The 15,286-nt window shown below is 44.2% G+C and overlaps 1 protein-coding gene across 2 annotated transcripts in view; it reads left to right on the plus strand.

The window, feature by feature from the left end:
* Positions 1-15,286, plus strand: part of ADIPOR2 (adiponectin receptor 2) — a 73,359-nt gene that overhangs the window by 53,022 nt on the left and 5,051 nt on the right. For both annotated transcript variants that reach the window (XM_006258287.4, XM_014609169.3), the window contains exons 3-6: positions 9,895-10,014; positions 11,460-11,631; positions 13,353-13,539; positions 14,947-15,134. In XM_006258287.4, coding sequence (XP_006258349.1) covers positions 9,895-10,014; positions 11,460-11,631; positions 13,353-13,539; positions 14,947-15,134 — 667 coding nt within the window. The remainder of the gene's footprint in view (positions 1-9,894; positions 10,015-11,459; positions 11,632-13,352; positions 13,540-14,946; positions 15,135-15,286) is intronic.

The raw sequence follows: 15,286 nt of genomic DNA on the forward strand, positions 1-15,286 counted from the left end.
CAGACCTTTGGCATGGAATGTAGCAGTGAGCAGACACATGCGCTAGGGATCTCCTGTCCCTGTCACTATTTAACATGGGCAAACAGATCAGTAGCTCATCACGCATGTACAACAAACAAAACTCTTTCAGTTGAAGTCATGAGGGGATGGTTCTAATAAAGGGATGTTGACACATTTGCTAAGGCCAAAATCCAACTGACCCTGCAACTGTGTGTCCTAAACAAGTGCTCGAATGTTGGTGCTTATTTCTTTAATTAGTGCCAAGAAGCAATTGCCCATGACCAGTTTCACAAAACTGTTTCAGGGTTTATATGGGGTGGGGGGTGTAAGAAGTGACATACTGAAATTCCCGGGGCTGTAGGCATTCAGTACACACTGGCCAGCAGCCAAGCTGAAAGGGATTTTGGCATGGCACTAACAAAAATCTAGTTTTCTTTCGGGTCCCGTGACAGCTCTTGCTTGCAGCACAACCCCAACACTGGAACCTGCATGAAACTGGCTCATTTTGGGGTTGGAGCTTGTGTACATTTGAAAAGTTTTTTTTTTAGTTGAACAAAAGGTATAAACTTAAAGTGCAGTAGCTATTTCAGAACAGCACCCTGTATAGCTAAATCCTGAAGGAAAGTTTTGGGATTTTTTTGGTTTTTTTGCATGGAAAAAATGCTGTTTATTTATCCCAAAGTACATAAGCTGAAGAAACCCTGAAAAATGTGTAATAAGCTTTAAAAAGGGAACTTGGATTATACTGCTTGCCATCACTTGCCTCATTCCCTGAAAGGCCAGCTGGTAAGAGGTATTGCTAGCTTGGGACTTGCTAGAGTCACTGAAAAGAATCTTGGAAAGATGAGGCTGGGAGGGATCTCAGGAGGTCATCTAGGTCAACCACCCTCTGCTCAAGGCAGAACTGTTGTTGCCCAAACCATCTCATCCAAGTGTTTCTCTAATTTGCTCTTAAGTTTCAAGACTAGAGAAGCCACAGCCTTTCCTGTTCTTAACCGTTCTTAGACTGAATATTAGGAAATATTACTGTCACTATAAGTGACAGTTTAAGACTCTTACTGCTTGTCCTGTGCCATGCAGACGCAGAACAACTGAAGGATGGTTATAAAGAGGAAGGTAATCATATATTTAAAGATGATAAAATTTCCTCTTTCAGTCTGTCTTCTCCAGACTAAATGATCCCAGTTCTTCCAATTCTTTTAAATGTATGGTTCCTAGACCTTTCATTTTTGTTACAGTCTACTGGATTCTTGCCAGTTTGTGTATATCAGTGGTTCTCTACCTTTCTGGACTCAACACCCCTCCATAACTTGTGTGAATTGAGTGGCACTCAATTTCAAAAACGAACTTACATATTACAGTGTTTACCTCCTTGCAGAGGGCTAGGCAGTAGAGGTCGAGGATTGGCCAAGCAGGGACAAGCCTGAGACCTGCATTTTTCTTTGGCACCCTGGTCTACATCCTCTTATGTACAGTGCCCTAAACGGGACACCCACCCTTGTGGGTAACACTCCTGTTAATATAACCCAGTACACAATTGACTTATTTTGTAATAAGAGCACACTAACTTTTTCAACTTGCAGTCCATTATAACCCTCAGGTCACTTTCTTCTGTGGTGTAGCCTAGGCAGTCATTCCTCAGTTTGGTATTTGAACTGGTTACAGGAGCATGTGTTAGTAGATAGCTTTCAGTCTATAGTACTTCCAGCAAAATGCCACAATTCTGACTTATTAGATTTTAATTGCAGAGCTTTTAACAATCTTGGAGAGGCCCCTCTAGGACGTTAGCCTCTTAGTAAGGGCTAAGGGCATTTTATACATGTGCTGCATGAAAGGGGGTGCTTTAATTAGAGCGTCTCTGAGAGCTGCTGTAATTAAAGTGCCTGAAGTGTCATGTGTATCAGTATCCCCGTGCTGAAAAATGGTGGTGGAGGCACTTTAACTAAAGCATGTTGAATGCCTCAACATGGTGTGGCTGGCATGGGGTCCCTGGCAACAGCACTGAGCTTCCCTGCCCTGCTGTGCTGCAGAGGCCCCCTGGGGGAGGGCAGCAGGGTGGGGAGCCCCAAGCCCACAGTGGGCATCCTGCATCTGCCCCTGCCTTGCATAGATGGGTTGAATCCAGGTAGGTTCTCTCCCTGAGCCCTGCCAATAAAGAAGGCTTGGGATCATTCACATCCACTGTGTCACAGACCTACTGAGTACTGTGTCCAGTTTTGGGTCGCCCATTACAGAAACTCCTCCCTATCCCCAAGGTGGAATCTTGGTCACAGCTAAGACCATGCTGGGTGCTGAAGGACCTCAACAGCTCTGCAGATTGCTCTGTCACCTGTCATCAATGTCAAATTCACTTTGTGCTTATATGTTATAGGATATAAATTGAACCTTTGTAATTGATTCAACATGTCAGGCCCACTAGTGGAGTGGAGGCAGTATTCTAATGAGAAGTCCAGCTTTCTTCCCACTTGCGTGAGGTTGCTGTGACTAGTAGGTGTTCTCTCTGGACTTTAAGGGCACTTATACAGGTGACAGACCTATGCTTCCACATGTGCTAATTAGCATGTGTCGGAGCAGACTCGATTACTTGAGTCTGCTGGAGCATTCTAATTAGCATGCTCCAGCAGCCTCCGTGTCACATGTATTCAGTGTCCCTGCGTTTCCAAATGGTGGCGGGGGTGCTTTAACAAAAGCTTGTCAAACAAGCTTTAGTTAATATGCCTGCACTGCCATTTTGAAGCATTGGATGCTGAATACACGTGATGCTGCATGCACTTTTAATTAGAGCAGCTCACAGGTGGGGGGGCATGGGCCCCTGGGTCCACCAGGCTGCACCCATTGGCAGGAGCCCCCCACCTGCCCCTGGAGATTTCCAGACTTGGCCAGGCCAGGGCTGATGCCATGTTCCTCTGGCTGCTGGGTGAGCATGGCTCACTGCAGCCGCAGTATGGAAATGGGATCAGGCCCCGGTCTGGTCGGATCTGGGACACTCCTCAGTCCGGGACACATGGGGTAGGGGGCAGGGCAGAGGCTGGCAGGAGTGTGGTAGATCCTGGGGTGCCCTTTAGATCCAAAAAGTGATCTTCACCATAAGGTTGGAGACCACTGCTCTAAGTATTAGTTGCAACAAAAACCTTGTTAAACAGCAACAAAACCTTGTCAAACAGACATGATAATACATTTTGTTTAAAGTGTCTAAGGGCTAATTGACCTCTCCAGTTTTCCACAGCAATGCTAGGTATTTTTGGTTGAATGTCCTATAAGTGTACTGGTGATTGTTCCAAGTTTAGGATTTAGACAAGCATTTATAGAACTAGATATTGACTGTAACCTATCTAGGTCAGCACTGATTCTCCAGCTTCACCAATTCCTGCCCCCAAATCTAAGTGTTTGAACATGTATGCAGAAGCTAATAATATGCTAGTCATGCCCCAGTACATTTAAGGGAACAGTTTCAGTCTTCTGCTGTATCCTCTAGCATCTGCAGTTGGTTTTCGACATGCAGGTAGAACCAATTCTCACATTTTAACACTTGCCTACTCTGAATTTTGCTCTGTGCTTGTTGGATCTTCACAGTCATGGGAGAAGTGGAAAAATCGTAGGAAAGTGTAGAGCTGGAAGGGACCTCAGGAGGTCATCTATTCTAATCTCCTGCTCAAGGCAGGATCATTCATGTCTAAAACATGGTAGTCAAGTTTCTGCCTAAGCTGCTCTTGAAAGTTTTCAAGGATGAAGAGTCTACCACTTCTCTGGGTAGCCTGTTCTGACACGTAATCACCCTTTTAGGGAGAGAGTTCTTCTTGATATCCAACCTAAATTATACCTGTTACAATTTCAGACCACTGTTCCTAGTCTTGTCCACTCTTGCTTTAGAGAAAAGGCCATCTCTATTCTCTCTAATTGTCTTAAGGTATTTGAAGACTTACTGAATCCCTTCCTCAATCTTCTTTGACAGAATAATCCTATTTCTTTAAGTCTTTCTTCATAAATTGGGTTTCCCAGGCCTCTAATTGTTTTTGTTGCTTTGCACTGGACTGTCACCTTTTCTTGAGGCGTGATACCAAAAACTGGACATTGTACTCTAGGTGAGGCATCATCAGTGCCAAATAGAGTAGAAAGATCACTTCCCTGGATTTGAAAAATGATGTTTCTGTTGATACACTCCATTGTTATGGGCAGGTACTAGCTTCCCCACTGCAGAGCTAAGTTGGGGTCCTGATGTCAATAACAGAGTTGAGCAGCCAGCAATATACTCTCTAGCTCTGTATATCAGGGGATAATATTTCACATGGACCTTGGTCTTTATCAGTTTAGTGTTTCCTGGCAACATGTGATGGAATCTTTTTGCTCTGTAGCACATTTGTGGGCTCTCTGTAGCCAGTCTACTGAACAAAAGTGTGAATTAAATTAAATGGAAAGGCAGAAATTAGATGCCACATAAACAAGCTAAATGATGCCTTGTCTCCACAGGCTCGTTTTGTCAATTCTTGCTATCCTTACTGTAAGAAACTTGGCACTACTTTATTGACTTTTATTGTGCAGAATATTGTAGTGAGAAGTAAGTCCCAGTCTTGAAGAAATATGCATTTACATGTATGGGGGGAAGACTTTTTTTATATTGAGGTTTATTACCTGAGGGAGTTAGAAAATTTGTCGGTACCAAAAAAAGAAAATTCTGAAAATTGGCTAAATATTTATATTGTAAATTTGAAATGAAGTTGGATATGATGCATCATATTCACTCAAATAGAAGACAACCACCCAGTAATTAGATTCTGTACCTGGAAAATTATAGCAAACTTATAAATTTTCCATATATAGGATCTAATTATTGGAGGTGTGCTTTGAGTTTGTTTCCCTATAGCAGGGAGAACAAGTCTGTGGGGGAGGTAGCCCTTTGCTCTCTGCTTCCCCTCAACGTTTTCCCTTGACAACACCTTCCCCGTCTTCTTATTGTCAGACCCTGCTCTCCCTGAGCACATGAAAGTGAGCAGCAAATTTGAAAACAATAACCTTGAAATTAAACATGGCTGTAGCAATTTGCATATAGTACCTATGTACTTGGTTTATGCAGAATTGATGCATGTTCCCTTTTTTGGAAACCGCTGCAAGTTTTAGTATAGGTATGTCATAAACACACTTGAGCAGCAGTTTGACACCTGCTTATGTAGACACACTCAGTTTGTGCTACATGTGCTCTTTACTGCAGCGTTGACAAATTAGCTCTGCAGTAAAGTGTCACTGTCTACACATGCGCCCCTATTAAGGTGCATTAAATTAATTTACTATCCTACGGCAGAGTTCAGTGCACCGAAGTGCATGCGTAGGTGATGACTGGGGCTGGTTGGGGAGTGAGGATGCTGTAGTGCAGGGGTTGCCGACAGCTGGCCCCACACTGGAGTACCCTTATACCCCAGCCAGCCCCTCTGCAGCATGCTGAGCTACGGCAGTACAGCTCTGGGCTGGCAGCTTCCCCTGCCCCACCCCCCGCCCCCGGGTCTTCTGCCAGTTGGGGCCGCTTCACCCCAGCTCAACATGCTGTGGTCCCAGATATCAGCGCAGCACCTGGGAACAGTAAACTCTGGCACAAACTGCACCAGAGTTTATTGCTATGTGCTAATTGCATGTATAGATATTAGTCCAAAGCCAAAGGCTTCTGATTTACTGCACAGTTCATTGGACTGGGCTTCACCAGAGTCCACAGCATTTCATGCCATGGTGACCCCACACCTCAGTACTGCTTGGTGTGTGTTCCAGATACCCGCACAAAGGAGCCATGTGCCAATTGGCGCCCCATCCAGGACTGGAACTGGGTGTTCTTGTCACAAGTCCAGGGATGCTCCAAAAATGTATCTGCAGATGAGGCACAGGGCAACCTGGTCTGGCTTCATCTCTTGGAGGGTGGAGCCCCACTAATTATGTGCGTCAGGCTGAGAGAAGGGGCAACGGGTTCTGGGTAAGCTGTACACAATGTGATCTCACCTTGACATGAAATAGAGTTGGCAGTGAGGAGGACTGTGCTTAATGGGCATTTTTTATGTCTTATTCAAATGAGCTACACTAATCTGTTCTTGTGGTAGCATGTTTGCCTAATGTGGGCCATGTGTTTTGCAGTCATGCTCAGTCTTGGCTGCATTTAATCAACTTCATAGTTGGTTTCCATCGATGAGCACATGCTGCTTTTGGCAGCAGCTTAATGATGGGCAGTGTTTTTAGTGAGATTTCCTTGTATGCGATTATAAGATAAGGGGCTTTTTTTCCCTATGTCAGTTGCAGGGATGGAGAGGGGAAGGAGGGACAGGAACCTCATCTTGTATTCAAGTATATACTTCCTATTCCAGCAGTAGATATGGAAAAGTGAAAGCAATTAACATAATGTTTAAATGCACTAAATTGTTTAATGCAGTGGGCGCAAGCCTTTTTAGCAAGTCTATCACAAATTAGCCCCACAACCTCCCTGCGTGCCACTGATCTGCTTCTTCTGCCCAATCTGCTGTTTCCTGCCGTAACTTGCTGTGCCGCCTGTCCCTTCCCCTATCTAGTGCATGTTCCTCACAGGTTGCCCTTGCTATTTGTGGCATATGCTGTAAATGACCCACCACTGTTTTAATAGATGGCTTTCAAAATGTAACTGGCAGAGAGATCCTCGAGTGTGAGGGTGTATCAAATGTTGTCCTCCAATGACTGATTTTTAGCCTAAAGGTACTTTTATTAATGATCTGGAAGAAAATACAGGATCATTGCAGGTGAAACTTATGCAGAGATGGGAATTGTCAATGAAAAAACACCAGCTCTTTTGTACAGAATGATTTTTAGGTCCTGCTGTAAACTGGGTACAATTAAGCAGCTTCTCAATACAGCCAAATGTGAGGTAATATATCCAGGAATTTCACAGGGTTGAGGACTGTATTCTAGAGAAAAGTGACTGAATTAAGTTAGGGTAGACAGCTGAAAGAAGAGGGTCCCTCAGTGCAGTACAGTAGCTATAACATCTGCTGTACTCCCTGTATAAACAAGTAGGAGTATGGAATTAATATACTGCTCCATACAGCTTTGGGTGAAGACTTGTTGGTACATGGCCTGTCATAAGCTGAAAACTTGTAGAGTTCAGAAAACTGAGTCTAGAGCTGGAAAATGTTGGAAAAATGGGGCTTATGGAGTTTCTTCAGTTAGTCTTATCAATGAAGTTTAAAAGGCAACAACATGATCTAGAATAACAAGCTAAATGTCTTCTAAGTTACAGCAAAGTACAACAAGATCCAGTGTTTTGAAGCTGAAAACTCAAACAGGAAATAAAGTTTAAGTTAACACCAATAATAATTGGTCAAATGTTTGTATAAAAGGATATGTTAGACTGTTCATTAGGGCTGTGTGAAATTTCACCAAGTGCTTAGTTTCAAAGCTGTTTCAATGTGTTTCAAGCTGAAAACAGAGAAATTGAAACAAAACAAAAAGCATTGAAACGCCTTTGAAACAAAATGAGGGCACTTGAAACATTTTGAGTTTCGAAGAAGTCTGGTGGTGGGAAGCAGGGGAGAGCCAGGGCTGTGCTCTGAGCAGCTATGCAGCCCCATGGAGCGCAGCCCTGGCTCTCCCTGCTTCCTGCTGCCAGGCTGCGGTCTGTGCCAGCTGTGCCTGCCTCCTGCCATGGGCTGTGCTCTGATCGTCTCCACCAGCCCTGTGGAGCACAGCGCTGGCTTTGCCTGCTTTCCACCACTGGGCTGCACTCTGTGGGGCTGGTGGAGCAGATCAGAGTACAGCACCAGCTCTGTCTGCCTCCCACCTCTGGGCTGTGCTCCAGTTGGCTCTGCCAGCCCCATGAAGTGCAGCTAGGAGGTGGACAGAGCCAGCACTGCACTGTGCTTCCCACCACCAGGCTGAGCTCCATGGGGCTGGTGGAGCTGATTGGAGTGCAGCCTGGCAGCGAGAGGTGGGCAGAGCCAGGGCTTCACTCTGCCTTCCGCGGCCGGGCTGAGCTCCATGGAGCCTGGTGCTGGGCACAGGCTGTGCCCAGTGCCAGTCCCAGGTGGCAGCGGCAGCCTCCTGTCATCCAACACAGATCCAGGGGCCACACCCCCGGGAGGAGTCTGGCATAGCCCCACAGCCCTCCTGGGGGTGTGGGCCCCTGGATCTGTGCCTGGATGACGGACAGGAGTCTGCTGCTGCTACCTGGGGCCAGTGGCAGCATGTCTTCGCCGGTGCTGGGTGCGGGCTGTGCCCAGCGCAGGTCCCAGGCAGCAGCAGCCTCCTGTCATCTGGCACAGATCCAGGGGCCCACACCCCTGGGAGGAGTCCGGCATAGCCCTGAAGCCCTCCCGGGGGTGTGAGCTCCCGGATCTGCCTGCTGGATGACAGGAGGCTGCCGCTGCCAGCAAGTTTTGCTTTCAAGACTTTGAGGTGCAGTTTCTGAGAAACCTCTGCACCTATCTCCTTGAAACTTGGCAGGCTTCATGCCCTCAGAAGGGGCTACCATTCCTGCAATTTACATCCAAATCAGGCAACAAATGACAACATTTTTAGGCATTTTAATGATTCCTCATTATAGCCTATGGGCGAAAGAAGTTGAAACAGCGAAACAGTTTTGACCAACTGAAACGGGTCAGTGTTTCAGAACTAAATGAAACAACAAACCGAAACACTGTCCCTTCAAAACGGCAAAGTAGATGCCGAAATGAAATGGTGTTTCTCACAGCCCTACTGTTCATTACTTCAAGACACAAAATCAAAATTGGATATCAGTAATGCAGTCACAGATCGTTAGCCTTGAGGCAAGAAATCTCTGTAGCTTTCTTGGTAATGCCTGAAGGACACACAAGGTTTAGCTTTCTTTTGCTTTACCTCCTACTAAGCAACGAGTGGTGTGAAGGTTATTTTTTTTTTTTGTTTGTTTTTTCTTTTTCCCTTCTGCCTCTAGACTGTTACCTTGGAAGTAGGGTCCCTGATGATACAGAGGATTTATAATAAGCAAACCAGACTCTTAATGACCCGTATCATTATTTTCTGAAATTGGAAAGCCAAAATGTATCTAATTTGCTGTCTCTATAATCTCTTCCTAATTATAATGTGACAGAATATTGCTATTGTTGATGCCTTTCTCCTTTTTATGACTGAGAGTACATAGAAGGATATTTTTTACTAATTGAAGGTTCAGACTCCTTGTTTTTCTGCCTGCACTTACTCTTACCCATGGCCTCTGGGGATCAGGTGTTTCCTGTGACTAATATTTGAATCTTGCCAAGAACATGGTCAGATGGTTTGGTTCCTTTCCTTAATGGATCCCTATTTTTAGTCCAGTACTCAGACTAGTGTCCAGATTCGGGATGGCCAAGGTTCTTACTGGAGCATCTTGAAGTTCAGCAGATGTGAGCAAGCAGCACACTCTTTTTTATAGAACAGTCCAGCGGTCATACTTTGCAACTAAACAGTAGAGTGAAAACTAAGTTTACCTAACCTGTACTGATGTCTGAAGTCGAAGACTTGAAACTTGACTTGAAACTTGAAGCTTATATTGGTTTATCCTGGGCTACCGGAATTCCAAACCTCATGTGGCATGAAGATAGGGACCTAGAGGGACTGAAACATAGGGTAGGGGACTGGGCTACATAGCTTGATATCTTGTTTTGTGCTTCTAGTAAAATGCACAAATTTATACAATAGCACTGTTTTTCCAGACTCTTGTGCTTGCTTCCTTCACCCTGGGGAACACCTAAAAAAAAGAATCCAAGTCTGTTTCAAAGATGGGACTTGCATACAATTATTTCTTGTCTCAAACTCTTGACTTCTCCTCTGTGCGGTACAGTAGACTGTCTCAGTTACTAGCTTGTGTGATAAGCAAAATATGCTGCCTTTCACTGTCTGTTTCTATATGATTTCTTTTCTTTTTTTTTTTTCTTTTAGAGCTGTAAGGAATTCAACTGCAATGAAGAACCACCTCAGGAAGATGAAGGGTTCATGGGCATGTCCCCTCTTTTACAAGCCCACCATGCCATGGAAAAAATGGAGGAATTTGTGTGCAAGGTAAGAGGTATAAAAAAAGCTGTTTAAATCTGTTGTCAGAGTGAAGCTAAGAGCCATGTGTCTTAAGTAACTGCATCAATAGTAAGTGAGGCACAGCAGGTGCATAAAGTTGATAACCAAAGGTCACTGTGATAGCAGCTAACGTGGTTGGTTGTGGATCACCTTCTGCCATAAATAAACACATTGTTAAGCACGGGACAATAGGGATGACATCTCTAAAATGACAGGCTAAAGCTGATGGCATGACTGGGGAGCCTCCCTTTTGGGGAACATCTGTGAGTACACACAGAGTAATAGCACTCTGCATCCAGTGTTTCCAGTTCACGGCACTTTCATTTACAAGGTCAGCTTTTTCCAGACTCCTTTAGACTTGCAAATGTTTGCTTCCATAGTGCCATTTGTCTCCATAGAAGGATAGGGTTAGTCTGCTACCTAAATAGAAGAGTAGTTATGTTATGTAAATAGCACTGGCCTAGACTCGCGTCTCTTAAAGCTGTAGGGCCCAGTCTGTGTTAGCCTGATGGACAACCTGAATTTGGGGTTGAGAGGAGAGCTGCCCCTGATGAACAGAACAACTGTGTTATAACAAATCATTTATAACATACCTCTGTTTTTAACAATCCCAACAAAAACACATCCCATCCACCCCCACTGTAATGATGCAGCACATTTGCTAACACAAGTATACTAAACACCCTATTTTAATTAACTTTTTTTTTCTCCCAGTCCCATGGCAGTTTGATATAATGAGGCTGTACTGGTGGGTGGGTGTTGCTGTTGATTCCACAAATTCCTGTTTGTCACTGTTTGACTCAGAATTGCATATCCCTCCCTACAAACCTTCAAGAACCTGTCTGAAAATTTTCTTTTGTGCTTTCTCTAGAACGAGATTGTCACAGAATCATGCAGATTCAGTGAGCAGCAGAGCAGAACAGCAAAAATTTAAATAAAAATCATCTTTTGGGGTTCTTGCCTGAGCTGGCTAAATGTAAGAATTGTCATCTTTTCGAAGGAGAATGACAGTACAGCCAGGCTTTTAACATTTCTACTCTCACTGTCAAGATGGAAATGTGAATCCAACAGTTTAAAATTCTTCAAAATTACATGATTCTCTTAGTTCTGACAAGCTTCTCTGGCTCATCCTCCCCAGCCAGGCAGGCAGATCCAAGGAATGTGTCATCTGTAGATGGAGCTTCTCACAAAACCCCAATACCTGGCAGGGCTGGTAGTAAAACCAACTTTAAGATATGCATCTTGTTCTGTGCTATGCTGAAGAGCAGCTACAAATACAGTTGTTTTCCTTTGGGACCTTCTGCCTGAGTAGGTGCACCTGCAGGATGGACTACAACAGAGTTGGAAATGGCCAGTTGGCTTTCTGCTTGGGCTGGGAATTCTGGAAAGAGATCCCATTACTTGACATTCTGTCTACATCCTCTAACTTACAGGTGTGGGAGGGCCGATGGCGAGTCATCCCCCATGATGTTCTGCCTGACTGGCTAAAAGACAATGACTATTTGTTGCATGGACATAGACCACCAATGCCCTCCTTCCGAGCTTGCTTTAAGAGTATCTTCAGAATACACACAGAGACGGGGAACATCTGGACACATCTCCTAGGTATTTCCATCATGCTACGAAGTCTGTAGTTACTGGTCTTTTATTCTGCCTATTGTAAGAGTTGGGGGACTTAACTTGCAGATGAGTTTAGACAGGATTATCCTTCTAGTGGTGATATGCTGGATAGGGTTGAAGGCATCATTTGTTAAAAATCTGCCACCAAAGTTTAGGGAAGACAGAGGTTGGGGTTTTTTTCTTTCCTTTTTCCCTTTGCTGCAAACTCACCAATGATGGATACCACCTCACCTTTCCCTGGGGCCCACAAACTTCTGGAAAGTATATTTCTTGTCTTTGGAGTGTATTAAATGTTGGAGAATTCCCAACTTTCAAAAAACCTATTGGGGGAAGGATGTCTTATGCTCCCCTTCTCCTGCCCCATTTTTCTAATTGTACTAATAAAAACCTTTGCAATACTCTAACTGTGTGTGGAGGATTTGGGAACAAAGCATGAATATTTTGAGCATATGCACTTTTGTCTGACAAATGTAGTTGCCTTCCTGTTTGGTTGTAGTTTAAATAATTTTTCTTTTAGTGACAGAACAAGGTTTACCTACTTGGTTAACCTACTTTCCTCCATATGCACTGTATATCAGAGTAAAGAAACATTTTATGGGAGTGTTAAAGTAGTAGCACTTCAGTATATTTCAAAGAGAAGTGGATGCAGTTGTCAGACCTGCTAGTGCCATTCTGCATTTTGAAGGGAAGATGCACAACTCTCTCTTCCTCCTTTGGAAATTTTTTGATGTCTCTACAAGACTTTTCCATTCCCTGTCAAACTGGGAGTGAGTGTCTGGCTAGAAAATCAAACTTCAGGCTCCCACATATCAATACAAAAAATGTCCATTTGCTTCACTCAGATTTTATGCAGGTACTGCTCTTTCCCTGCTAGAAACATCTGAAATATGACACTTGCAAAAGGGCAACTTTCCAAGTATCTTTGGGCTGAGTACCCTCCTCCTATCCCCCAGGGCTCCATTATCATGCTCTGGGTAGAAGTTTACTGACCACAAATTTAATCTTTAAATTGGCATTGCAGTGACCATATTCCACCAACCCTTCAGCTGAGCTTGGGAGGACAAAACCAGCATTACGCTCCTCCAGCTGATGAGTGCACAGCTGTATTCTTTGGCAAACCATTTAACCTTCAGAATGAACCACAGCAGCAAATTTTGCAGGATTACTGATCTGTGGAACTAAGTGGGCTGAGCTTGCTTGCTGCAGTTTATACAAGGTCCTGGATGTACCTGGAAAACCAGAAACAATAGTATTTTCACTTCTAGCTCAAGCTTTCTGGGTGATAGTGGGTTTTTTCAAATGAATGCCAGAGTCTGGAGAATGTTCTAAGAGGGCCAGAATATCTGCTTTCCAAACTCTTCTGTGGGGGTGGAGGAAGCAGTGGATGGTATTTCACCTGACATCAAGGCTTTCTTACCATTAAATTATCAGTGGTAAAACAGACTTACTATGCTACTGATAGGTACTGAACCATATCCCAGACACCACTAAAACAAATGAAAATAGGGTGCATTTGTAAAGGGTATACAGGCACACATCTGTAACATGTAAGTGGTAGTCAGATACATGGCTGGATCAGAGTTGGTGGAAATGTAGTATTATGATGGTCTCTTCCTTTGACATTTTCCCCCATTTCTTTCAATCTAGCTCCATAAAATATAGCTTTCAAAGTGCATGTGTCTGTGTTCATTTTTTCCCTACCTCAGGTTGCGTGTTCTTCCTCTGCCTGGGGATCTTCTACATGTTTCGACCAAACATGTCCTTTGTAGCACCCGTGCAAGAGAAAGTGGTTGTGGGATTGTTCTTCTTGGGAGCCATCCTCTGCCTTTCTTTCTCATGGCTCTTCCACACAGTTTACTGCCATTCAGAAGGTGTATCCCGGCTCTTCTCCAAGTAAGTATTAGAGATGTAGGTTAGGTAGAAAACAGTTGGGTTGAAACATGTGACTGGGATTTGAGCTCTGCTATAGGAGCTGCATTTCTAGCAGAGACACTTTTGGTCAGTGAGGTTGTGTGCAGTTCCTTCCAGCCCAGCATTCCCTAAGAGTACCAAAAGTATCAAAACCAGATTTTTCAGCCTTGTGTGAAAGACGGCTGTGAAAAGTGAAATATTTAGGCAGACTAGATTTTAAATCTTTGGGCATAAAACTGCTCTCTTGGAGTAATTTGAAGAGGGAGGGGGAGCTGCTCTTCTGTGCTGCATAGCACCTGTTACATTGTGGGCATGAAGCAGTTACAAGCCTGTGGTGACTCAAAATCTGGGTGGTTTTGTTGCATCTATTTCTACTTCAAGTAGAAACCAACCCTTTTGGCAGATGTGCCACAAAGAGCGTGCAGGGCATACCAAGTGCAACTGCTATCCCCTTGCCTTACCTGATCTATTGCTCTGCTTTCTGCTCCCTGCCCTATTTGTTAGTTTCTTGCTGCCTCTGATCTTCCACATGCCCCACACAGGTTGCATGTGACTGGCATGCTATGGGTTGGCCACCCCTGCACTGTAGGATCATGCATCTGTAGCACTTGGAGTGTACCAGCTGCTGGATGTCCCTGAACAGCAGCAGCAGCTCTTCTTCCTCTTCTCCCTCTGAAGCTGCTTCGAGCAAACAGTTTGCCCATGCTTCTTAATGTAGCTTTTTGCCTTTCCATTTTTCTCTAATTTCGGTTTACCTCGGCCATTAATGGCCAGGCTGGCTCTGTTCTAAAGAGGAGGTATGTTTTTTTTGTTCCTGCTCTGGCTCGGTGGTAAGAACCGTTTTTGTCTTGAAGTCACCTCAGTTGATGGCAGTCAAAAAAAAAAAAAAAAAATCACTTCTTAGGCAGTCAGTCAGTAAAACCTTTATGGTTAGTTTGTTCCCAGCCACTCCAACAAATCTGGGCCGTTCATATTCTCTCTGTGTACCATAGTTGGACCCATAAAGTTTATTAGGAGATGCCTTTTTGTGCTTGAGGGAAACTTTTTCCTGTAAGTCCTTACTCTATTCCTTCTCTTTCCCAAAAGAAAAGCTGAAGGGCTGTTAAGTGCATGCTTCATACCTTTTGGTCTGTGGAATACCAGCTGTGGAGAACTGCACATATCTGAGTATTCAAAATGGTCTTATTGACTACATGGCCATTCAGTTGAATTCTGCAGTAGGAGGCAGGATCTCCACAGGTGATTCATTCCTTGAACAAGAATTGCTGCAAAGGAAAAACCCCATTTTGCAAGGGAACATGGACTCTTAAAATAAGCAGCAGAGCACTTGGGTACAAGAATTTTGGGGGTTTGCAGTCTACAGCAGATATGTTTTGTCTCCTATTCTAGGCTGGATTACTCTGGCATAGCACTTCTCATTATGGGCAGTTTTGTTCCATGGCTCTACTATTCCTTCTACTGCAACCCTCAGCCCTGTTTCATCTACTTGATTGTGATTTGCGTCTTGGGCATTGCCGCCATAATAGTTTCTCAGTGGGACATGTTTGCAACCCCTCAGTACCGGGGCGTGCGGGCAGGTAAGAATCTAAGCCATTTTTTTTTCTTACTTGACTTGTCTGTCCTTCTTATTGAACCATTCATTACAGACCCTCATTACAGACCCTGACTGTCAGGAGAGTGTGCACTGCCAAGTTATGTCTGGGAATATGATTAACACCACTCGTGGACA

The sequence above is a fragment of the Alligator mississippiensis genome, chromosome 4 (genome assembly GCF_030867095.1).
Source record: "Alligator mississippiensis isolate rAllMis1 chromosome 4, rAllMis1, whole genome shotgun sequence".
NCBI classification, from domain to species: Eukaryota; Metazoa; Chordata; order Crocodylia; family Alligatoridae; genus Alligator; species Alligator mississippiensis.